Below are 27,391 nucleotides of genomic sequence, written 5' to 3'. Positions count from 1 at the left end.
CTGGGGCACATGGACCCCTTGCTTGAATTTCCCATTCTCCAGCACACTGCTGATTGAGTGTGAACAGCTAAGTTGTTGGATTCCACATTTCTTAATGAGTACAACTGGTTCTAGCTGGCACAATTAGCAAGATCACCGGTAGCTTTCACGCAGTTCCCATCTGGCCTGGCTCTTCTCCGGACACATAATGTCGGGACTGCTGGCCTTGATGGCGCTCGCTTAATGAAGGAAACAGAAAGGAAATCAGCCAAAACCCCGTGAAACACTAAGTGCAATTTTGGCTCCAGATAGATGGTGAATTTTCATGGCAAATATGAAATGTTACTCTGCTTATGCCTCACAATTATACAGGAAATGCACACACAGTCACAGATGAGAAGAGTCAGAAAAAGCTTTGTCAGAGTTACAACTAAAATCAAACTAAAAGAAAGAGAAAGAAATGATAGAGTGGTACGTTATCCATTTACTTAAGGTAAAACATACCAAGTAAAATTTAACCAAATCAGTACATTTTTAAATCAGCCAACTTCTTTTTTCCCCCCAATTTAAATTCAGTAGTTACTTTCTTAACATTTGTATAGTTGCATTTTTTAAAACATAAAACATATTTCTCACTCACATCTGACATGAGAAATGTCCTATTTTCACTTGACAACGTATCAGATTTAAGAATCTATCTTCTGAAAACTTTCTATTGAGTACTCGATTACTGAAATTTAGCTATTATTTACAGGAAATATTTGTATGAAATGCAATAAACACTATTACAGAAAAAGCATTTTCAAAGTATTTATTTTAAATGTTCCAAAACATGAGCAAAGTATGAGCATATGTGTGTTGCCTCATTCATCCTAGGAAGGATTGTAAGGAGAATTTGGGTTATAAGGAGACACACCTGGGTTTGAATTCTAACTGCCCATTAGTACTTGCAAGATATTGCACCAGTCATTAGCATCTCTGAGGCTCCTTACCCACTGGTAATGTAGAATTAAAACAGACTGTCATTTACAAGATTAAATAAGGCAAAGTAGATGACATGCCTAGCACAGTGTGGTATAGATTGTGAACATTCAATGCATTGTTGAACATTTTGATGCTGGTAAAAATATTATTTCAGTTCATTCATATATAACAATAATTTACTCTTCCACAGAATTCTAAATATACAATCAACCCAGAATTTAAAAATTTAAACAGCAAATTAAGAACATTATTCCTTTAAATAGTTGTATCTAGCCTAGCTCCGGAAAAGGGAATACTGCATTTCCACTGACCTCCCATCATATTAGGTAGTCAAAATTGAACCTTTCAAGTTAAACTTGAAATTGGTTCGAAAATAGTGAGCCGAGAGCATCCCGGGATTTGTCACACACCAGCAGGGATATTTCTTCAGAGAGCTGAAAGGCAGATTTTCCTTTTATAATAATGAGGCATTTGGTGGGCCTTAAGTAATACTGGAATATCCAAGTATCTCTAATTCTATTACCTATAATATTCTCTATCCTTAGAAAATAATATTCTAGTATATCTCTCTAATTCGAAACATTAAAATTTTTCTTTTGTCCTTGGTTTTACACTATTCCTCAGACTTTGTTTTCTTCCTTTGTTTGTACAGTTTTCCTACATTAATGAAGGTAACAAGAATAGCTACCATTTATTTAAATACTTCCATTCCTCAAAGGCCCCTTTACATCTGATAAGGTTTTCACTGAATATTCCCTTTTGCTTTTGGCGTAAGCAAAATCTGGCTCTCCCTAAATGACATGACTAGCCTTGATGCCTTCTAGAATGGATGTTATCCATTTTCTCCAATTTCATATTCCTCAGGGATGAGAGTGAGGACAGTGGTCTGTCGCTCCCCCGTGATGTTTTCACATCATGTCTCCTCTTCCTTCCACCATTAATTACACCCTTTGAAGCTAATGCAATTCAGTTCTCACTCTCAATAGCCTTCTTATCACTATCACCTGCCAGCATCTTGAAAGCCATTGATCTGCTTCCATTGAAGGTTTTTTAATACGTGCCACTATTTAGGGTTTGGTTATTCATTCATTATTTGATTAAATGTTCAACAAACATTTTTGGACCAGAAATACTGTTCTTGGTAGTGGAAAATAACAGTATTTATTCCTATCATCAGAGACCTTACACAACAGGGAAGTGTATGTTCATCCCTGAATGCTTTTTGCCTAGATTGTTTCTCAGGGGTTTTTGCTTTGTTTGGTTTTCTGTGTGGTTTTTTTGGTGGCTATTCCTCATTCAAGATGGTTGTAGTGTGTGGCCAGGCTTGGGCTCAGAATTCCTCACTGCCCTGTTCATTAACATATATTTCACTCGTACTAAGTGGTTTGCAATCTGAATACTATTAACCACCAAATACCAATCTTCAAATAGAGACAGTTATTTAAATGTCCATTTGAATGAAAAACCACTATTTCAAAATGATTTCACAGAAAATCTTACATCCCTAAGATTTAGTAAATCAAGGGAGAAAGGAAAATCAGCTGTCCACCATCAGGGAAGAAAGTTTCAGACAGGAAATGCAAGTAATGGAAGAGAGTAAAATGAATCTCCAGTCACAGAGCCCCCTCTATGTACCCTCTATAAGGAGAACTATTATTATCTGAAAACACAGTCACATCTGCAACAGCAGAAGGGAGCACAATCAATCCCAACACAAATAATAAAAACAGCAGCAAATTACAAGAAGTAATACAATATAAAAGCATAGAGATCGCTTCACATAGCACATTCAAGATCAATCACCTTGATATGCAAAGGTAAAATTTTCACCTTGATATGCAAAGGTAAAATTTTATAAGAATGACTAAATATGAGACTCTATTTTATCATCATTTTAATAAAAAAATTTTAATTAGCTCACCCCTTTCCATAAGTAAGTCATTTGCACACAACAGCTACATAATCTAAGATTTTTTTTTCTGGGTAGCAGTTGCTTTCTATGGATGGGAGCTTATCTCATCAGGATCTTAGTTTATTAAGGGGAATAATGCATGATATACTTGCATCTCAGAAACTTTATACCTTAAACCTGATTTACTATTTCTTCATCACATCCCCAAAAGTATACCTTTTTCAGAAGACTTAAGTCTATAAATTTATGACTGCTTAGGAAAAGATATTACTCTGTCCTGACAGATTCCTAGATTTAAATAAATCATCCCAGAACTGGAAGCATACCAGTCTAAGGAGAAATAAAGGCTGATTCAGAGTGGGGCAAAGCCTTCTCAAAATACTATAAATAAACACTTTTAAGATCATCACATATTAGAAATCCTTAATTGAAACTTTTTTAAAACTTTTTTGAGATACCTAATTATGACATGGATAATTTTATATACTGTGAAAACTTAGAAAATAGTTCATTCATCACTATTGCTATCATGACAACTTTTTGGGAATAGACCAGAGTAATGCCACATAAATTAACAATCAATATATTTATAGTTGAGAAGAAATCCACTATACTTCATAGAACCATGAGCAATCTCTCTTGTGCCTTTATTAGAATGTAAGAATTTGCAAATATTAATAACATTGTAAGCTAGATTAATAAATAATTGCTGATGTCAAGTTATATCCCAGTCTATGTTGCTATTGCTGTGCACTGTGGAAAACATTATACAATTTTTGTTGACCTTTTGCAGTTTGATTAACCGTGCAAAACTCTTTTAAATTATGTAATTCAACAAATACGCGTAACTCAAATATTACTATAGGTCATAGAAGAAAAAGATCACAATGCTATTGTCAAGGGTAGATGTTGTTTTTACAGGTCACCAACGACAGAAACAATGGTGTGGTCTGAAAATATGGACACACTTTTAACCAACCAAGGTAGGATCTGACTAAGTTTAAAAATATAATGATTAAAAGTAAATCATTAAATTCTGAAAGTTGTAGTTATTATAAAATATGAGTTTGATCAATATTTGAAGCATAAGATTCCCGACAGTCACACAAATCTAAATGGAATATAGGTCCCAAATCTCAATGGAATTAGGTTAGACCTAAAATACGACATGATTATAGCAATCCAAACATTAGCACAAAAAGAAAATCCCAAACAGGAACTAAGAAATTTGTCATTTTCTTAGACTCATTATCATTTGATGTATATATATTGGCTATTCTTATTACAAGTTGAAAGAAACATACAAATTATTGAAAAGTTGAAAATTTAAATAAATCACTTGTTTTGTCAGGTCTCAGAGGCTAAAAACAGTTTTAAGTATTTATTTCAACTGAAATTCTAATTTTTAGTGAAAACAAAAACATATTTAAATGTATTAATATGTACATGTGTAGCTATGTATTTATATTATTTAATATTGGCTCAATAAGGTAATTTGATTTTCAATAAATAAAATACCCCATAATTTTATTCAAAGTAGTCATTTGGAACTTCTGTTTCTGTTATAGACAATTCTGTTTTGCAGCAGTTTTATTTCAGTTGTATCTCATACAGGAAAAAAAATGGCTCTACAGAGACATGTATTAAAATATGTTTAATAATTAATATTGCTGGTACTAATCAAATGGAATTTCTACTTTAAATTTGTAAAATAAATATCAGAAGATTAGAAAAGTTTAAAACAATAAAGTTGGGGGAATTCTTCATAGCTGTTTATTCATATGAAAAATTAGATTGAATTAGACAAAATTATTCTGATTTTATGATTCTTAAATAATTAATTCCTAAAGCATAGACATAAAATAATCCACATCATTCCTAGAATCCAACTAAGGACATATACTAAAGACATCAAAGACATGGAGGAATTGCATTTTTGTAAGTTTTGAATGGCATGTTTCTTTTTTACTTAAGTGTATAACCAGTGGGACAGATCAGGTTTACTAGAAGCCTCGAGAAAGTATCTCTGCAGGTGGTGCGTTGGCTGGCTGGAGTAGGGGAGTTCTAGGGGACAGCACCACAGTACAGAGGCATGGAAGATGTTGAGCTGAAGGCAAATGCTTTCATCTGCATATCTCCTGAGATTTTCTATTTCATGCCCACATAAAGTAGAAGAGTTGTAGATTCATTTGAGCAGATGTTTGGTTTTTGCTTTTTATAATACCAGAAAAATAGCTTGGAAATAGAAAATGCTTTTTAATGTTTTAAACAGCTAAATGACTCACCAGATTATCTGTTTTGTCAACTTGGGGATATGTCTTGCAGGTACTATGCATTGGCTCTCATGTAAGTTTCGACACCTAGTGTTTATTCCATTTGTCAGCCCCTGTTAAGCCTAACCAGTAGCCATTCCATTCTGTAGAGAGTGCCCTCAGAGAATATCATTTTAATTGCATGTAACTTATTGTTCCAAAGTCACATGACATCTTTTGATCATTCAAATTGTATGTAGAGAATAGAAGCGTATTTCAATAAAATAGTGTGTCCAAGACAGAGATAACTAGCTCATTTTAGCTGTTTATTCTGTTCCGTTGTGTCCCGAACTGAGTGTTGGGAGAGGGAAAAAAGACAATAGCTATTATCTCCGAGTAGTCCTTCATTAAAATTGCAGGATGTGAGAAAATAATAAGTTTCCTGATCTCTAACTTCCCATCTCTCAGGGATACATTTAGGTAATCCTCAGTGGGAGGAAGCCTCATATGCCTCAATGACACATATATAAAATATTGCCAGACAGGAATCTATAATTTATGGTAGAATAATGGTATTCTTTCAATACCATTAAAGTATACTTTATCCTCTCTATAAAATAGATTTTAGCATAAATTCTGTTTTGAACCCTCAAATTCATCATTGTTCAGACAAAACTTACGGAAATTTTAATTGAATGTTAGTAAGAAGATTTTCATAACCTAAATTTGTGTCACAGAAGCTTCTTGGATGTATTTTTAAATGCAATAAATGTGTAGTTAATTGAATTTTTTATAGTGCTCACATATTAACGACATCCACATTCTCCAATATTTCTACTGAGAATTTTAATTGGTACCTGATAACCTTTTGCAATGGCTTGTTATTTCAACTGTATTTCGAATAATAAAAAAAATATTAAATCTATTTTTAATTTCCCAATGTTTTTAGATGCTTTTATCTTGCTCCCTGAAGCCTTTTCTATTTTCTCTCACTGAAATCACTTTGCTTCCCACCTGCAGCAACCTGCAAATAGCTGATTTTGGTCCCTTTTCCATAAACTTTCTCTTACATTTTCTTTTCCACTAGTTTATTTTCCCTTTCCCCTGATTCTCCACAAGCTCTTTTGTCCCTACTTTGACACTAGAAGGATCAGATCTCTGAGTATGCAGTCAGGGAAGAGCTGCTTTGAGCAAATGCAAAGGGTTCCTCGTGGCAGATGGAAGAGAAAGTCACCAATGTTTTGGAAGGCAAATCCCTCCTGAGGCAAAAGTGCTGATGTACATTTTCCTGCTCAGAGAGATCCACAGTCTCATTTATAAACAGATACTGACCTCAGGCAGGTACAATCTGTGAAACCAAATAATATGAACTCAAGGTACTACCTTAGTCCATTCAGCTGTGGGAATGTGATAATGACCTTTCTAACCTGCTCTCTAACTAGAAGCACAATCCTTTTTTTTAAGATATATATATTTATTGCAGGCAACACTCACTATTTATGCCACCAATCCCCTCAAAATTACACTATTTTAAAAATTCCTGATGTTAAGCTTAAATTTTCATTAGTCAAACAAAGACTGATATATTTTTCTTTCTCAATTCTCCCCAATACCTTTTGTGTTATAAAAATAATTAGATAACCAGATCTTTTTTTTTTTTCCTTTTTTGTTGGTTTGATTTTCTTTTTTTATTTAAATCCAATTAGCCAACCCTACTCATCCCTAACTCATTTAGCAAGAATAACCTTCTTCAGTGACCTCTAGATATACTAAAGAAGAATATTTCAGGGCACATTTTGATGAGGAAAATAAAGAAAGGAACAATCTTAATCTTAAATAGGAATAATACACATGTAAATTTGGCTGAAAGTTGGGGCGCCTGGGTGGCTCAGTCGTTCAGCGTCTGCCTTTGGCTCAGGTCATGTTCCCAGGGTCCTGGAATCGAGCCCTGCATCGGGCTCCCTGCTCAGCGGGAAGCCTGCTTCTCCCTCTCCCACTCCCCCTGCTTGTGTTCCCTCTCTCGCTGTGTCTCTCTCTGTCAAATAAATAAATAAAACCTTAAAAAAAAATTGGCTGAAAGTCAAGTAATGGGGAGAAGTGGGACCTATGGGAATCACAGGCTGCAAGCGCTACCTGTTGTTATTAAATTTAAAAGAAATAACATACTAATTGAGGCAAAGTAAACAAGCCTGCAAGTAAGTGGCCTAAAGTTTCTGGAGAAACGCATGCTCAGGAGAATACCTGGGAGCAGGAGAAAAATACCATGCACAGGCTAAGTAAGAGCAGGTACCATGAGGGAGAATGGAGACATCAATGTTTTACTTAAGGCAACACTGGGGAAAAGCTCATTCATTTGCTTTATTGACTTAAAATTGCCTAATACCACATAAAGCGAAGAAACACCAAGTCACACCAAGTATCTTGCTGGTTACTTTCTTGGTTTAGAGATTTGAATTGGCCGATATATTCACTCAAGATTAACAAATGCCAGTCCTTCCTTCTTTGCCTTGAGCCCAAACCCACACAATCTAACTCCTCAGCATCAAATTGTTTCCTAACCAACTCATAGCAACACAGATATTCTTACTCTGAAGTTAGTATAACATAATTACTTGATTTGGGTTTAGTTTATTGAGTGTAGAAAACTAAGTCCATGGATTTCCCATGAAGTAACTGCCATCAAGACTTTCCTCTAAACACGACTCCTTGATGTTTCAGATCTAGAAAGAAAAAGTACAGGTTAATGTGTTAATGGAGCTAATTGGAGAAATAGAGACAAGAATATCTTATGTTTATGATTACTGATCCAAAATAAGGTTTCTAAACCTAAAAACAAAAACATATAACTATATAGAGAGGGATGATAAATATTTACACTGAATACTCAGTGAATGCTTATATATATATATATATATATCTCATTATATATATAGCAATCTAAATATATATAAATTAATATATTAATCTATATATATATATAGATTTTATTTGACAGAGAGGGAACACAAGCAGGGGGAGTGGGAGAGGGAGAAGCAGGCTTCCCGCAGAGCAGGGAGCCCGATGCGGGGCTCGATCCCAGGACCCTGGGATCATGACCTGAGCCGAAGGCAGATGCTTAATGACTGAGCCACCCAGGTGCCCCCAGTAAATGCTTTAATATACAATGTATTCATTTTGGTTATTTATACTGCACTGTATGATATACAAAAGTTTTTCTTTTATATTTAATAGCTGGTTTGGATGCTTTTCGAACATTTCTAAAATCAGAGTTTAGTGAAGAAAATGTTGAGTTCTGGCTTGCCTGTGAAGACTTCAAAAAAACAGAAAGTGCAGAAAAAATTGCTTCTAAAGCCAAGATGATTTATTCTGAATTCATTGAAGCTGATGCCCCTAAAGAGGTGAGTAAAATATTCCAGGATAGTGAATATTCATCTCCTAGCAAATTTGCTCCCAATTATAAGACACTTAATTCATCTAAGGGGAAATCAAATTGTCGCTATGTATTCAAATAGAAATGTCTGTAAACTCCAATAGAAGTGCCTTAAGATGATCCTATTTTTTATTGACTCAATAAATCTTTTCAACACCTACTATGTGCCAGATATGACCAATATTTTTGTTTCCTTAGCACATCATGCAGACTCTTGAAAAATAGTGTCCATTATCTTAGATTAAATCACTCTAAAATTTACCCTATAGAAATGTTACTCAAATGTGTTCTTGCATTTCAAGTTCACTTTTTTTTTATTCTTATGTTAATCCCCATACATTACATCATTAGTTTTAGATGAAGTGTTCCATGATTCATTGTTTGTGCATAACACCCAGTGCTCCATGCAGAATGTGCCCTCCTCAATACCCACCACCAGGCTAACCCATCCTTTTCCCTTTTATAAATCATGGTGGTCAAGATGGAATAGAATTCTAGAATAGAATAATTTATTTAAAAATTAAGGATAATATGTGGGGGGAAATAGGACTACTAACCAAAAGCATGAATTCTTCATTTTTAATATTTTGGATGTCCACATTATGGCATGTAATGTCTTAACTTTCCAAAGAAAGAGTTTGCTTACCTTTATTTCTTTGAGGGTAAAAATAGCCAAAGCTGTGAGACAATGTTTCAGGTAATCAGGATCCGCCTATGCTGCTTTAAGATCAGGAAAGGAGAAAGGGCCTTCCAGGAGAAACCTGGAATGACTGATAATAGTCCCCCCCCCCAAAAAAAAGGGTTCAATGTGTGTAACAATTCATTTATATTTGATTTCATTTCCAGAACCAAAACCATGATCATCTTCATATACCCTTTACTATTAAAACTTTGAGCAATTTATAATTTAAAACGATTTCAGCCATGAGAGATTGTGGACTCTGAAAAACAAACTGAGGGTTTTAGAGGGGAGGGGCTGGGGGGATGGGCTAAACTGAGGGTTTTAGAGGGGAGGGTCTGGGGGGATGGGTTAGCCCGGTGATGGATATCAAGGAGGGCAGGTATTTCATGGAGCACTGGGTGTTATACATACACAGTGAATCATGGAACACCACATCAAAAACTAATGATGTAATGTATGGTGACTAACATAACATAATAAAATAAAATTTAAAAATAAATAAATAAAATGATTTCAGTTCCTCACTGAATATATCATATAAGCAAGGAATTTTAATGCATAAATAATGAACAGAAAGCTACATTGAATTACTAGTACCAAACATAAACTACTAGTACGAGTCATCTTTCCTACGGAGGCAAAACACCAATTTCCTCCTAGGGGATAGTTATCATATTTTCTGATCCAAAATTAGGATTCATGGTGTGAGAAGGGTTATTACACTTATGGGGACAAAGAACAGAATAGATGAAATGAAAACACTTACAGAAAATCCAGGACATAAAGTGGTTGTATTAATAGTTCAAGTTTTAATTGGACATTACTTACTACAGCATACATTGGCTAGTATAAATTTACACACATATGAGCTACTAAAACATAGTCTGGAATTCATGGGGGGACAGTGAAGAGGGTGAAGAATTTTAACTGCTGTGGAGCTATTTCAACATTCATTTCCCAGTCACCATCTAAGAATCAATAAATAATTCTGGAAAATTGAAAATATAGTATATGAGATTTGTCAAGTTGATTAATGTGTCATTCCCTAAAAGGGCTTGAAATCAGCTCTAAAGATATCCTATTTATTGTGATATTGATTTGAAAGCCAGATTTTTTTCTTCTTTATGAATTCAGCTAATTAACAGTGATTGTTTTAGAATAGCATTCTCAAACATTTTGCATGAGAAGTCTTCTAATAAGAAATGTCATCTTTTAATTATAGCTGAATTCAATTTTACAATATATAATAAATTATCAATTTTGACAAAATAGTTTTGTTTACTTTCCTAATCTTTTCTTCTAAAATAAATTTATATGGTAATAATTTAAATAAATAGCACAGTTAAGCATATAAAACTTGTATGACTTTTTATACTTTGTCCATCTAATTAATTTGACTAAATAAAATATAATTAAATTTATGGCTGCTTTTCAAGTAATAATTATATTTTCTCCTTGAAGTATCTAAAAATGTTATCATCAAATATGACAAAATTCACTGAAAACAAAAAACTATATAGATATACATTTGAAAGTCATTATCTTTCTTATTATTTGCCATTAGTTGTTTCCAGTTCAACAGATTACTAAATTTCACTTCCCAAATTACTAAAGGGCATTTGCCTTTTATATTATGTATCAGTTACAGTTTTCAAGGTATTTCTCTGTAGTCCATCGGTTTTATGTTAAATATAATACAACTGTGAGTATGTTGACTCATTAAACTGATTTTTTGAGTGCCTGCCCCCACAATGAAGTCACAAAGCAGGAGAGACTGACATGTAATAAAACCAGTCAAATACACAATAAACAATATAATAATAAAGCCACATTTAAAGTTCATTATTAGCACACTGGAAAAGTGATTAAATATGGAGAGTTAAGGGACGCATTTTCAGGGTGATTCACACATGAAAAACGTATGTCATGAAAAGAGTAATATCAAGACGCAAATGAAGAAAGAATATTTCAGACTGAGGGCACAGTGATATAACATGGAGGCACAAAGCTGCCTAGTGTTTCCTGAAAATTACAAACATTTTGATATTGCTAATGAGAAGTGGGGGATGAGTTGGATAGGCAGTAGTAAAGATAGAAAAGGGTGGGAAGTATTTAGATTTATCTAGTAGGCAGACTTAATAAGACAAGGTCATATCTTTGATATGGAAGCTGGAAAACATGATTTTCACAAGTAAAAAAATTAATCCAAGAATGAGATTTATATGAGAATATTCTCTATTTTTCCATATTCAATTATAGTTGTATAAGTGACTCATAAAGAATCAAAATTATAACTAATTTTCTTGATAGAAAATCCTAAAGTAAAGAACAATGGCAAAGTCATGCTATGTAGAGGTCTATTAACTCATATTTATTTTCTTTTCAATTTCTCATGTCTCTATTTCCTCATCTGTAAAATTGCTAGTATAACTTAATTTTTAATTGATGCAATTAGACAATTTATAATTAGACTATACTAAATTTACTAAACAATCCCTTTTTATAAGTTGACATTACTAATGGTTCTCCGTTTCCTGTTCTAACAGGCAAAGACAGCCCACTGAACAAAACAACAAAAATTGAACTTCTAGGTCTCGATGAGAAATGATAATAATTGTAACTAGACTTTATGCCCTCTCCCTTACAGGATTATCTTTTCTCTGGTTTCTACACTAATAGAGAGTTAGTGTGATATAGTAGATAATTGGAAATTTAGAGATACCTAGACCTAAATTCAAATCCTGTAGTAATCTTGTGGTAAGCTGTTTTATCTCTCTGAGCCTCAGTTTCCCTCTAATAATTTATCTAAAAAGCAAGCACATAACACACAGGACACATGAGAATGATGAATGAGATCACATGTCTGTGGTTTATATCATGCAGAACAGCTTTTAGGAAATTGTAATCCTTTTTGTTTTTTTTAAATAAGTCACTATAAGGGCTATAGTTTCAACCTGAAAACAACCATTATAAAAAAACATTAGCAAAGCACTAGTTTCAGATAAAAAGAGCTATTCATTGAATGGACTATACCTAGGTAGTTTCAGAAGAAAATACTGAGGGAAAAAAAGTATATATATAGCCAGGTATTTTAACTAAGTGATTTGAAAAAGAAAATTATTAGACAAGTCATATTTTTTACTTTTTATTTTTTAATTTTTTAAAATATTTTATTTATTTATCAGCAAAAGAGAGATAGAACACAAGCAGAGGGAGCAGCAGGATGAGGGAGAAGCAGGCTACCTGCTGAGCAAGGAGCCTGATGCGGGCCTCAATTCCAGGACCCTGGGATCATGACCTGAACCGAAGGCAGACGCTTAACGACTGAGCCCCCCAGGCATGCCGACAAGCAATATTTTTTAAAGTGCCTCTACTTTGCACACAATAGGAACCTATAAGTGTAAAAGAAGTTCATAAACTTTTATTTATTCGTCCTTCAATTTGGACCACTCATTTTATAATATTTGGAATTTTAAGAAAATAATATTACTTGGTTTCAACAGAATGGAACTCTTCAAACACTTCAAATAATATTTTCATATTACTGAAAACACTGACAGATTTTAAATATTCATGTTTTATTTATATCATTTATATATATTATATTTCTGTCATTCTTTTTATTGAAAAGGAAATTACTCAGGATGGAAAATATGTGATTAGAGAGAAAAATGTTTATGTTTATGTTGATTGTCATTCTGAGATAGTAGAAAATGTTCCAAATCATACAACAGTGTAATGTTTAAAATTATATAAATTCAACTGCATATTACCACACTGACAGTTTTTTAAGTCAAAGAATATTAGTACAAAATATTTAATTCTTAAATGTACTTATTAAATGGGGCACCTGGGTGGCTCAGTCAGTTAAGCATCTGCGTCCGCTCAGGTCATGATCCCAGAGTCCTGGGATGGAGTCCAACATTGCTGTCATTTGGCTCCCTGCTCAGCAGGAAGTCTACTTCTCCCTCTTCTTTTGCCTCTCCCCCCAGGCTTGTGCGTGCTCTCTCTATCTACTCAAATAGGTAAATAAAATCTTTAAAAATAAAATAAAATAAAAAAGTATTTATTAAATGTAAATGTGAAGACACCATAACTCATAAAATAAAGAAGAAACTATAGTCATAGAGGAGAAGGTATCTTAATGGGCGTGTGCAGGACACTTTTTAAAATATCTATGTCTGTTTTTTTGCTTTTGTTTTTAAGTCAGTATAATGTTATTTATTGACATATTTTATTTCACATCAGCAAATGCTTATTCTGTGTCTACTATTCACCTCCTTATAAGATAAAGTACCTCCGTGAAAGGGCAGCTCAGTTTAGGCAGGAGAACAGATTAAAAAAACACTGAAGTATAATGCAATATGTTGTGTGAACTAGGCAGCTTGATAAGGAAATGCAAGAAAGTAAAATAGGTTGAAACTATGGTTTGGCTCAAAAGAAACTTTGAAGCTAGTTGGGTAAAAAAAAATGAAATTTATGGAACTAGGGAAAAAGAGCAAAACAACAAATGATTAAGTGCAAAAAAAAAAAATTTACAGAGGAAACTTTGCATTATACCTAGAAGGATATAATGATTGGGTAGTAGTGAGACAAGATATTGAGATAAGGTCTTTATTTTAAATAAGGTTAGCTTTAAACGGAATCTCAAGGAAAGGAAATAGATATATGAATTATTGGTAGAAAGAGGCCCATGAAAATGGGCATTTGGAAGCATGTCTTGATATTACTCTCATGCCAATTTTGTATTCTCCATCTTAGATTAAAATGTTTTCTTTGCATTTTTAATGCCACTTTCCCAACATGTGGATGTTTTTATCTGACCCCACAAATTGCTGCTTATCAACAGTGTCCCCCAACTCTAGTATCATCTCCAGATATAATGAGTTTGCTTATTTATTAATTTCCTAACTTTTGGTTCATTAATCACTAAGTGTCTAGTATATGCCAGGAAGCATGCTGGTGCAGATAAGAAAAAAGACAGAGTCCCTGGGTGGGTAAAGCTAACCATTTTGAGGGGAAGACTCCAGTTAAAAAGTAATCCAATAAACTTTCATGAGAGTCATGGTAGGGAACACAGGTGATGTGTAACATGCAACAGGAAAATCCAATTCTAGGGGGATGAGAAAATGTATCTCAAAAGAAGTAATTTGTGAGCTTTGACCGGAAATGGGAGTATAGAGGGAATTAGACATAATGGGAGAGAAGGATAGGAAAGGAAGACAAAGAGGAAGTCAAGTAAAGGACCAGCCAGTGCCTAGGAGGCTAGTCCCGTAGTGAAGGAAGCCTAGCACAGTATGTCTCAGAGGGGAAACTGAGGCAACTGCACTTCCTGGATCCCAATAATTTCCTCCTCCTTATTTATTTCATCTTAAAATAAAGGGCCTCTGAAAACGTAAGAGAGAGAGAGAGAGAGGAGAAAAAGGAGGAGATCGAGGAGGACGAGAAGGAGAAGGGGTAGGAGGAAGGGAGGTAAAGGAAGGAAAACAGAGTTAAAGAAATTATAAGTGACATCTCTGCACAATGCTTTTACGTGGACTATCTCATCTGATCATCATGACCACTATCTTGGGGAGGTATTGCAATCATCCACACTGCACAGGTGAAAATGAAACTGAGCCCTAGAGAAAAAATAATGAGTCCTGCAGTCATAAAGATACAACGGGTCATGAGAGGAGAGACCCACAGCCCATTCTCTCAGGTTTCAAATTCCTTTCTCCAGATCTACTATTTATTTTAAATGTTTGTAATATAGCCTGGGAACCTTGATGTTTATGCTAAAGGCAAAAGCATAAAATTATCTTGGCACATAGAGTCTATCTTCCTTTCTATCAAAAGCTTTATTTCTCTTCTCACATTCTCTTTGTATAACTTCTTAAACCACGAAGTTTAGATTCAACTATGGCATTAAGAGGGGAAAGAGTTGCAGGAGTACTTCTTCTAAATAATCTGCAGTAGCATTTTCGCCCTCTGAAAAACTGGGGGCTGCATTTTAACTTGAAAAGAAAACACTCAGGTGTTTTTTGAACTTCTGTGGGTCTCTGTGCTACTGAAATTAATCTTGGATTAGCATGTTTGGGTTGGTAAATGAAACCAGTCGATTGGACTCCTTCTCAGCTATTCCAGATAGCTTTTGCTCACATACATCTATTTTTAGCAATCCATATACATTATCCATCTACATTATGTACATTTATTTTTGTCAACTTATGTGATTGCATGTGTTATAATTTCTTCTGTTTCTTTTGCCCGATTTGAGATGTTAAAACTACCCCCCAACATGTGTCACTGATTTCTGTCTCTAAAACCAGTAAGAGCAAAAGGATGAAGTCCTGTGCAGGGATGGATTCCTTCAAGATGTTACAGACTTTGCCATTCTCAATTTTAATAGCCACCCTTGAGAAGATATTTCAGGATATTCGTTTTCCTTTAATGATGCCAAAAATGAAGTAATACAAGAGGTGTTGGTGGTGATTAAATAGAATTATGCAACCAAAAACATGATTATGGGTGGCTTTAATTTGAATAGTAATTTTTAAGTTTTGTTGTGAATGAGGTCTAAGAGGCTGCCTGCTCCATTTTAGTAAGGTGTTTTACATATGCATGCACACACCCTGTGCATAATGACAGTCTCTTGCTCCACTATATGTTCTAGATGAGGAAAATGCTATCTAATTTGAATGTGAGAACACAATTGAAAACGTTTCATTCAAATTATGTAAAAATATAGAAAGCAGAGTGGAGGGTCACGGGAAAACCAGCAGGTACCCTTTAAAATGTATTCTTCCTGATAAAATAATTTGTTGGAAACCAAAAGGATTTAACACTGCTGGTGAAGTAGAGAGGAATTTGACTGCCATACCTTGTAGTTAACAATATCCCATGAGTATTAAAATATTCTGGGTCTTTAGAATAAAATTGTTTTTAAACAACTACCCCAAACATCATTCGGAAGGCAGTCATTTTAATGCAATGGATTGCTGTCAACGTTACCTGTGTCAAGGCCTTTCAAAACTGACAGAATTTAAAAGCCTCTAGATGGTTGTGATGACATCTCCACTGTCAGAGATTCGGTAAGAATCACAATTCTTTTCTGAGACTGACAGTGCAGTGGGCTCAGATATCTAAGATAATTCATAATCTTTTGAAAAAATAAGCAAAGGAAATATTATATTTCTCAGAATCCTTGAAACTAAAGTGTGTATCCATACAAATAAAATGCAAGTAGCTATCATATTAGTAAGTAATGTAACTCTGTTTATTTCATTAACTGATACACTGTTCAGCCCAGGCTCTGGACCTAAGAGTTTGACCACTCAGCGAAGTCTAAGCTTCCCTGTAACTCCCAAGACTCAACATCATACCACTGGAAAGGTTGCATATTTAGAAGGTCACTTCCTGATGAGATCTTAACCTTTGGTCTACTCCAAGCTCAACATCTCTTGTCTTACTTTTTGAGATAGAAATTTATCCATGTATCTTCTGGTAGAATCCAGCCAAAAATCATAGTTGAGATTTATGCAAAGTTGAAGATGCAGCTCACAGACATGGCCCCAGGAGTGATTCTTTTAAAGATATCTAACTATCTCTCTACATATATTAGGCCTAACATTTTCACTTTTTTTCCAGTTACTGAAATTTCAAGGGATTTGAGAAGAAAAGAGAAGATACTTTTGATAGCCTAATTCTAATACCTCACCCAAATTGACTTCTCAGTGGGCATTTAACAAACTTGATCACTCTCTCTTAATTGAAATACTATCTTCAATTGATTCCTAGTACTTGATTTCCTCCTTCCTTACTGACTGCTATTTAGCAATTTCTTTTACTGTTCTGACTCATAACCCAACAGACACTATAATGAGAGAAGGCAATCCCCTTCATTTTCTGCCTACATTCATTCTCCCAGTGATTTTCTCTGGTCCCATATTTTTATTTTTTATTTTTTTAAAGGTTGTATTTATTTATTTGAGAGAGAGAGAGAGCACGCATGAGTGGGGCAGGGTCGGGGGGAAAAGCAGGCTCCCTGCAGAGCAGGGGATCATGACCTGAGCCAAAGGAAGACTTATAACCGACTGAGCCACCCAGGTGCCCAAGGTCCCATATTTTTAAAAGGGCAGCTCAAACTTAACAAATTCAAATATGAGTCCTGATTTTCTATTCAAAACTTTCTTCTACCTGAGTCTCCCCATCTCCGTTAATGGCAGTTCTGTTCTTCTATTTGCTCTGGATAAATAATTGGTAGTCATCCTTGATTTTCTTCCACTTACATCCCATGTCCAATCCATCAGCATTTTCTATCATCTCATTCTTCAGAATATTGCTAAAAGCCAGCCATTCCTCAAGATTTTGTCCCTCATCCTAGTGCACTATTCAATCACAAGTTCCACACATTCTACTTTCTAGATATCTTTAAAATCTATGCACTTCCCATAATTCCCTGTGACATTTCACAGCCAAATTCACCATCACTGCCCACCCGAACTTTTGGTAAGGTTTTCTCATTTTTCTTCCTTTTATCCACACCCAGCTATGATACCACATGGCATCCAGTGATATGATTTTTTTTTCAAACATGTGTTTACAACATGCCCTTACTAAAAATTCTTCCCATTGCTCTCAGGTTAAGTAAAAATTCCTTAACAAGAACTACACAAGGTCCCACATGACCTGGTACCTTGATTCCTTTCCAGGTTCTTGCCTTTCCTCCTCTCAAAACCCACTGGGCTTCTTTTGGTTTACCTGCCCATGTGCAAGTTCCATTCTTAATCTATCTCTTCATGATAATAATTCAAAGATCTGCTTAAGATCTCATTTCCTTCAGAAAGCCTATTTTTTCCTTTGGATTACTTTTCCAAAATCTGTCTTCTTGATTAATTTTTCAGTTTAATCACCTTTGTATCTTCAGATCCTTCACACAATTCCTAAGCATCTACTCAATATGATATTTCAAATAAATAAATTCTAGGAATGACTACAAATAAAATGCCTACTTTCTCAGATATATGTTAGTTTTTTTCCCCAGAAAAATGGGAATAATAATACTGTATATTATATAGTTGTGTGTAGGTGACATAAAGTAACCATAGAAAGACAGTATATCAGTACTAATAGTTAATAAATAATAATAATTATTATTTTCAGTTAAAATAATCATACCTAAATATCATTATGATTATTTTAGAGATAATACCAGTGTTCAGATATTTAGCCAGGGAAGCAGACAGGGTAACCAATGGAAAAAAATCTAGGATGAGACTTGGGATAGAACTGAGAGAATGCATAGCTGCTTTGCTCCTATTTGAGGGGCATGCAGAGAAAAAGGGAATTAGCAAAAGAAATAGGGAAAAGACAACAGATTAAAAACAAGTTAATTCCATGTCATGAACTATTAAATTCCCTTTGCAGTGACAAATCTTCCTTCTCTGATAATCAGACTGAGTAATTAATGCTAGCAGCAGCCTTTGTATCTAAATTTATTTAAGCAAGAAATCAAATTTGTTGATTTCTAAATCAAAATAATGCGTAATGATAAGGAAATTATAGTGACTTTCCTTCTGTGGCCAAGGAAGGCTTCTCAGAGGATATTCAACTTAAGCTAAATGATAAAGGATAAGGAAAATCTGTACAGAATGAAACTGTGGGGGTGAAAGCGATTTTAGATGGTGAAAACAACATAAACAAGCTTTAGGTACAAGATTTGCTTTGGGAACAGAGAGTAGACTAGTTTTATATATACTGCTAAGGAAAGTAGAAGATTTTGAAACAACACATTGAAGTCTGAGTGCGAGGAAGCTCAAATGCCAAGGTAAGATATTTACAGTTTATGTTATAAAGAAAAATGGATTTTCAGCTGAATATTCATATGCTGAAAGTGATATTTTGGTGAAATTGATATAGTTATACTTTCACATGTGCAGAAGGGAAAGACATTGTAAGAAGAGGTATCAAACTAGAGGTAAATTTGAGGATTTGGGATAGAGATTCCATTATAAAAGGCTGAACTGGAGAAATAGGAGTGAGAATGAAAAAAGCCATTGTGAAATTACAAAATAAAAGGCAAATGAGGGAAAAAATAGGGAGAGAGAGAGATCAGAGGAAAAAGAGGTGTCAGAGATGTTTCCTATGATTCGAGCTTGAAGAACTTGGAGAAAAATAATGACATTTATACAAACATGTGGGTGTGATGTTTTGTCACTGACATCAAGCTGAATTGCCAAGACACAGCCTCATAAGACTACTAATTATCTCCTGGGATTAGTATATCTGCTCATCACTCAGCTATCATGGCTGATGTTGGCAGTTCCTTGGTCGGAAAACAGACAAGTCAGAAAAATGAGAGGGATAAGTCAGAAATACAAGCTTCATCTATTTTAATAAATAACATTGATTACCAGTACATGTTGAAATGGAATAGTTCCCTTTAAAATTTAAACATCATTTTTAACAAATATAGAAACATTTTTTCACTTTATTTATGCAGTCCATATCCGTTGAGTCCTTACATGGCACAAGGCATAGAGAAGGAGGCACAAAGTGTAAATATGGTCTAAGTAACACAAAATCCTTTGACAGATCCAAAAAGGAAAGAATCCATGAGTAAACTTCACAGGGTAAATATTACTTGAACGTAGCCTCAGGGCATCAAAGATGTGTGTGAAAGACTTGGTGAGAGGAGTGACTTTCAGGTAGACAAGGATGGTATGAAAAAGATGTTCATAGGTGGGAAAATACAAGGAACTTGAGGGGAAGTGTCTAGCTTGGTAAAAATACAGGGCACACATAAAGGAGAAAACAAAATGTGTAAGTTAGGACTCTGTTGTAAAGGCCATGAATGCCAAAATCAAGGCTTCGGACTTTTTAAATAGGAAATCGGGAGTTATTGCAGGTGTTCAGTTCTGATTAAAATAATAATAAGCCAAACCATGGACTAGGCACACACCAGCCCTGCTGTCAGTGAATACTCCCCCGATGAATGAATGCCTCAATGAGATAAATTGCTATATTTACTATTACGGGGGATACAAAGTTAAGCAAATTGCAGATGATGCCACTTAGTAATTAATGGCACAGCTAAAGAAGAAAACAGGCAACATTTATTCTCATATCCCCACAACATAGGATAGGAGTTATGAAACAGACTACCCTAGATGTTTAAAAAACTGCAAGGGCTTGACAACAACCACTATTCACTGATCCCCACTACAAGTCAGGCAGTATTCTAGGTCCATACCATATCATCATGCCACTTCCCTCCTCAAAAACCCTTCAGGGTCTTCCTATTGCTTCTAGTAGAAAAATAAGAACTCCTTACACTGCACATAAGCCCTACAAGACTTGTAGGCAAATCTCATTACAGAACTTTCTCACACTCTATATTCCAGCCATCCAGGCATAGTGGCTTTTCAGAACATAACGAATTCTTTCTTGCATCTTTGCATTTGTTGTTTTTTCTGCTAGAAATGTTTTCCCCCAGAGTCTTAGAGGACCAGCTTCTTCTCATCCTTCAAGTTTATTTCTAAAATAATGCTATTTATTTAGTTGTTGGTTATCATTTCCCAAGTATAGAAAGCATTTGGTACATAATAGATCATCATAAATATTTGTGGAATCCATGAATGCAAGGATCATTATATTTTAATTCTTTTAAAAACTCAGTCAGGAACTACCTGGCTTAATGATGAGGAAGGATTGCTCAGAAATATTAAACTAATTCAAGCCAGGTCACCAAGGTGCTAAGTGTTAGAGCACAGGTTAGAAAATTATCCCAAAGTCTTTCCACTGCCCTCCACCATCTTCCTTTATAAAGAAGGAGAAATTGATTCCAGATTTTGAGGCCTTCAGAGAGTTGTAGCATTTGGCCTGGAACTTTGATGGAGGACGTAAGAGGATGATCAGAGAAATAAAGGTGCAGATGTGGGATCACTGAGTAGCTGAAATCCCTTAAGAAGGAAAACATCTGTGAACAAAGAGTGGCCTTTTTCTGATTCTTTTCTAATTAAAAGTTTTTTCTTCTTCTCTTCTTCCTAGAATAATAATATTAAAATACTTTGATATTAAACTTATCTCATTTAGTCCTTGAAACACTTTAAGATAGATGCTGTTACTCTTCTCTATTATACCGTGGAAATCAAAGATTAAAAGAAATTATAGAACTTGTTTCACCCATATGAATAGCAAGTAAATAGCTGAGGAAAAGCTTGATTATAGGTCTGCCTGCCTCTTTTAACCTCAATTCAATAAGCACGAATTGTCATTTATAGTCTTTCTTTTACCAGACCCCCAAATTATGGCATTTTTACAATTTCCCCATTTTGTCAAGAGACATTTTAATTCTCTTCAACAAATATTTATTGATTGCCTATTATGTGGCAGATACTCTGCTAAGTGCCAGAAAATAGAAGGGTGAATAAGACGGATATAGCACCTGCCTTTCTTGAGTTTTTAATTCTAAGATTCAAATCTCTTTTGCACTTCATGAATATTTTCAATTTAAATTAGACAACTTGGATGTGAAATTTTCTGCTTTGCAGAATATATCCTGGAATATGCATAGAGTTAGACAAGCATCTTCCCAAGGTTTGGGGCATTTTACAGATTTGCAGATGAATGGTGTGTTCCAATGTAATAGATCTCTCTTAGACCCTGATGAGGATATTCGTGTATGGTAGTGGTTTGGGGACAAGGATATACACACACACACATGCACACACATATAGGTATATTCTGTGGAAGGCATGGGAGTCAGTGAAGAGGGGGATGTTATTTGGTTTATTTTGGCAAACAAAAAGAAATACAAATTAGAACAAAAAGCAATGTTGTGTGGGAAACAACATGGGGAAGTATAGAGAATGGGAATGTGTTGGTATAATCCAACCTACTGAATTCTAGTTTTTGTTCTGACTTTGGAAAATATACTATTGGTATTAGGGTTAAAGTACTAGAAAAAAAGTATTTATGGGAAAATAAATTTAAAATCATGAAATATCTTGTTTTTCACCTTTGCCATTTTTTTATAATCTCAAAATAAGGCTTTGCCTCTGTTTTCTGTCAATGCCAACCCTCTCTACCTAGGAAAAATAATTATTTTTTAAAGAGGTTATTTATTTATTTGAGAAAGAGAGGGAGCGCACGAGAGAGATAGAGATAGATAGAGCAAGGACCAACGAGGGGAGGGGCAGAGGGAGAGGGAGAAGCAGGCTCCGCTCTGAGCAGGGAGCCCAATGTGGGACTTGATCTCAGGACCCTGGGATCATGACCTGAGCGAAAAGCAGACACTTAACCTACTGAGCCACCCAGGTTAATTTTTAGTCTCTGGTTGGTCTCTTCACATCCAGCATGCCTTAGTTTGCTGCTGGCTGCTTCCCCAAATGAGCATCTTTTTACTGTCCTCCCATTAAAAATATGAAAAGATCACACACAAAAAAAAAAAAAAAGAAAAAGAAAAGAAAAATAATTAAACCAAATACGTGTTCTACATTCCAGGAAAAAAATGTATGACTTTTTCTGCTGTTGTGCATCAGATTGACTTTGTGTTTAGAAAAAAAATTCAAATAATATGTATATCTACCAACTGTATAAACCATGTATTCCTTGACTAAACTAATGTAATGATATGCAAACTTATTTCCACAGATCAACATTGACTTCAGTACCTGGGACCTCATCTCAAAGAATATTGCAGAACCAACTCTCAAATGTTTTGATGAGGCTCAGAAGTTAATCTATAGTCTTATGGCCGAGGATTCTTTTCCTCGATTTCTAAAGTCAGAGATTTATAAGAAACTGGTAAATAGCAAACAGGTTGGAAATCATAAGAAATGGTTCCCTTTTTTGTAAGAAGGTAAATGATAAACTAATAATCAGGTTGTAATTTGGGGAAAAACAAGTGACAGAAGAAATCAACTTTTAATCATTATACTCAAGGCTAAAATGTTTTAAATATACAAAAACAATATAATTTTTTTAAGGTTTAGAAAACATTTTTTTTACTCCAGCAGAAGAATACTTTTTTTATATATATGAAGTTTGAATTTTTAAGTCTTTTGTTTAGAATTATTCATTTTATCTTTTTTAAGAGAATTTTGAGCATATATATATTATATATATAATATATATTTTTCTTATTTTTTACTTTATTATGTTAATCACCATACTTTACATCATTAGTTTTGATGTAGTGTTCCATGATTCATTGTTTGCATATAACACCCAGTGCTCCATTCAATACGTGCCCTCTTTAGTACAAATCACCAGGCTAACCCATCCCCCCACCTCCCTCCCCTCTAGAACCCTCAGTTTGTTTCTCAGAGTCCATAGTTTATCAAGTACTTAGAAATCTCCTACTGGAAGAGTACAAGGGAGTTAATAGAGATGTAATACACTCTTAAATCGTAAGTGGATATTCTCATGACATTATGAATTCAAGAACTATATATCTTCATGTTGCTGAGTGGGAGCCTGTTTAGCACTATATACATGATTTTAAATGTCATTTACATTATTCAAACCTTACTTCTGTAAAAAAAAGAAATTCTGAACCAAAACACAGCCCTCCTTTTAGTGTATTCAGCTATGTCCTTTTAATCAGGATCTGCCACATAATAATGTGGTGATTATCTAAATTGCTATGGCCCTCAGATTAATTAAAAAGAAAATTGCAAGAATGTGTGTATATATATATATATATATATATATATATATATATATATATATATAATAACACCATGGATCAAAGTTTGTCAAAATATATCACTTGGTTCAATTCAATGGCATTCAATTCTAGGCATATGCGTAGAAAGGGCTCTGAGGGTGCAGAGGACTGATTTTCTTGGATTTATAAGAACGTAAGGAAAGAGCAGGAATAAAATGGATAAATGAATGGATAAGTCCTTATATAATGAACTGCATAGCAGTAATTGTCCCACAAAATAAAAAATTATTGCAGCATATCTACTTGAATTGGGGAGTTAAGTATCTATTCACTCATTCAGTACTGGAACTTGTTTATGGAACTCAAAGAAATTTTCAAAATGCATTTTTGAGATGTTCCTAAAATTGTTTCTTTCTATATATAAGTATGAATAATTCCATGTCAATATGAAAAGCTATAAAGATTCAACAGATCTTCCATGTTTTCATTTTATTTGTAAACATTTATTTATTTTTGTTAGTATCTCCAATTTGGGGATTAATTCAATATTTAAAAATAGAGGACAAATAGCATGGCTTGCTTTGTGTTTCCACAAAGTGTTCATTTGATAGGCAAAATTTTGTCTCCTCTTTGTCATGAAAAATAAACACTTAAGCACATGCAAATGGAATATTCCCTATACATTTGCAAATTCTTTAAAGGAAGGCATCACACACACTGATTGTGAAGTATTCAGTGCCACCTTAAAGGGGCACGTAGTGAGAAATAGCTACATACTTTTCACCATTTACTCTAAAGATTCCAACCTTAAGTTAGTCTCTCTTTCAATATGAAATTTAAAAATTATTCCCAGGGGGGAAAAAAAGATGATTCCCAGAGATGAAAAAGACTTTACAAGTTAGAAGGAGACTTAGAAATTAAAATTACATCCCTCCTCTTAGACACACAACACACGAGCCCTCAGTTCTTCCCTCCAGTCTCACAGCTGGTAAGCGGCTTCCCAAGGTGCCACACTACCAAGAACCTGGTAACCTTCTCCCAAGGTGCCACACTGCCTCTTCCCACAGCTGCTGTGTAGACTCCTTCCCAGCTAGAACCGGGCTGGAAGCCTGGCGAGCTCAAGTCCTACTGATCCTCAAATACCCAGGCACTGCTCCTTTCATTGAGTATTCCAATTGATTTTTTAATACTCTGTGTGCAGCTTTCTTCTTGTTATCCCAGAGTAAGACTTGATGTTTAATGCCTGTCTCTCAGGTTTTCTCTAACAATGCAGGGGAAGCCACAAGTCAAACTTACACTACCTAGGAGTAGGAAATGGTTGATAATGAGTAAAAATATGGTAGGTGTCAAAACAACTTGTTGAAAAATTGGAAGCTGAATGACCCCTAATTAAATAGCCATGCTTTCCTCCCACTTCCCTGACTCCTTCCCCCTCCCAAGCTATAGTTGTAGGTTTTCTGATTTAATAGGACAGAAAAAGGAACAATTGCAATTTTGGGAATAAAAAAAAAATCAGGTTTTTGGAATACTTGGTAGTAAGGATTTTCAGTAAAATACCAGATGTATAACATACACATGTGGCTCTATTTATGTCTCTTTCACTCCATACGCTATTTGATTTTATCAGTTATCACTGATGAGCAATCTTATGAATGGAATTTTTAAATAAAAGAGATTAGCTTGCAAAAAAATGAATAACAACATTAACATCCCTGGTAAAATATTTAAATATTCAATGAGTGTATAATGGCATTTTCTAAAAATAGGTCATTGGCTTTAAGAAATGAAGTGCTTATATTAAAAGCTAAGCTAAGCAGTAGAATAGTAATAAAATTACAAGATATTGTTATAGATATAACCTTCAAATTATGAGTTTTTTTCAAACATGATGTTTTCTGTTTTCTGACGGTTCCTACAGAATATATTTTAAAGCAATTTATGTTTGACTTCCGTTAGATCAGACCTAAGCAAATTAAATTATATATTCCTTAAAAAATCTTAGCTTCTTTAACCATCCAATGCGGAACCAGGATCCATGAATTTATTCAAAACCCTTTTGAATTTATTTGACTATCAAATAGCAATAATTCATCAGTAATGATTACTTATTCTTATAAATTTATGCAAATATGGTTTCTTGTATTTGCCTAGAAAGGATCTATTTCGGCCTCAAAATAAAATCAACATTTTTTTTTTTTACTAATACTATATTGTAAAACTCTAAGACCTTTAGGGCATTGCAAACATGAGCTAGTATCAAACTTTACCTTCCCAAAACTTTTTTTTTAGTTTGTCTATATATAGAATTCACTCTTCTCACCTTCAGTGCTTTACTTTTCTCTAGAGTTTTCCTAATTTTTTGTGGTGCAGTAACTATGTGTGTCTGATGAGAGTACCATTGATACAGTAAAGACAGAGAAAATTTTTTTCCGTTTCCTTTCTTATATCCTTTCTTAGAAACTTAGTATCATCTTGGCTTTTTTTTTTTTTTAATTTATTTATTTGACAGAGAGATAGCACAAGTAGGCAGAGCAGCAGGCAGAGGGAAAGGGAGAAGCAGGCTCTCCGCCGAACAGGGAGCCCGATGCGGGGCTCGATCCCAGGACCCTGGGATCATGACCTGAGCCGAAGGCAGCCGCTCAACCAACTGAGCCACCCAGGTGCCCCTCATCTTGGCTTTTAAACAATAGTAGCACTCTGGCCCATAACTTTGGAGAACAGGCTAGAAATTCAGGAAAGCCTGAATTTCAAGAAAAGTTCAAATCTATTATCTTGAACTTGAAATTTAGCTTGAATTGACTTTCCTTTTGTTTAAGTGGATGTTGGTCAGCTCATCTTCCCAGTCATATATTTCCTAACATAAGCAATCAATATGAATCGTTGCAAAACCCTTAAAAAAAAAAAGCATTCTAAAAAAAAAGATTCTTTTTGTCTTGAAAGACAAAAACAGACTATTTGGTCTCAGTATCACTAGCACATTTGTGTGCTATGCAAAAATTCTATCTCTAGCTTTCCCCCACACAATTTCTATATAACAGTTTCACCCCAATTATATCTAATGTGGGCCTGAGTTGCTTCCCAAGCACACGGTCATGTAATTTATTTCATGGCGATGCCAATTAATTTAAAGTGAACCCTTTTCACCACTCTGTGAAAAAGGTTGGATGTTGTCTACAATAGCAATCAATTATTATATGACTAAAGAGTCGCTCATTCTATGTTCCTCTTATTGTTTTGTCAGATCTGCCATTTCATTTTAATGGGACATCATCAGGAAGGAATATCAAATGACAACTATTTACTTTAGCTATGTCATTTCAGAAGAATTTTTATAGTTATATACAATTACTATTTATAGTGTATGTTCGACTATAAATTGCATATATGTAATTAACTCTAACAATAAATGAACAGACATTGGTGTGTTTCCAAGTATAACAGAGGTGGGAAAATAACATTTTCTAAATGACTTCATTTCTTTAAGAAACCACATTATTTT

At 34.5% G+C, this 27,391-nt stretch overlaps 1 protein-coding gene across 1 annotated transcript in view; it reads left to right on the top strand.

Annotated features, from left to right (window-relative positions):
• Window positions 1-23,078, top strand: part of RGS21 (regulator of G protein signaling 21) — a 23,870-nt gene extending 792 nt beyond the window's left edge. Inside the window, exons 2-4 of the mRNA XM_081823149.1 lie at window positions 3,782-3,858; window positions 8,359-8,525; window positions 22,875-23,078. Coding sequence (XP_081679275.1) covers window positions 3,782-3,858; window positions 8,359-8,525; window positions 22,875-23,078 — 448 coding nt within the window. The remainder of the gene's footprint in view (window positions 1-3,781; window positions 3,859-8,358; window positions 8,526-22,874) is intronic.
• Window positions 23,079-27,391: the final 4,313 nt, after the last annotated feature.

This window comes from Leptonychotes weddellii, chromosome 6 (genome assembly GCF_054177405.1).
Source record: "Leptonychotes weddellii isolate Sample4059 chromosome 6, ASM5417740v2, whole genome shotgun sequence".
Lineage (NCBI taxonomy): Eukaryota > Metazoa > Chordata > Mammalia > Carnivora > Phocidae > Leptonychotes > Leptonychotes weddellii.
This window is presented reverse-complemented; position numbering and strand designations above follow the sequence as displayed.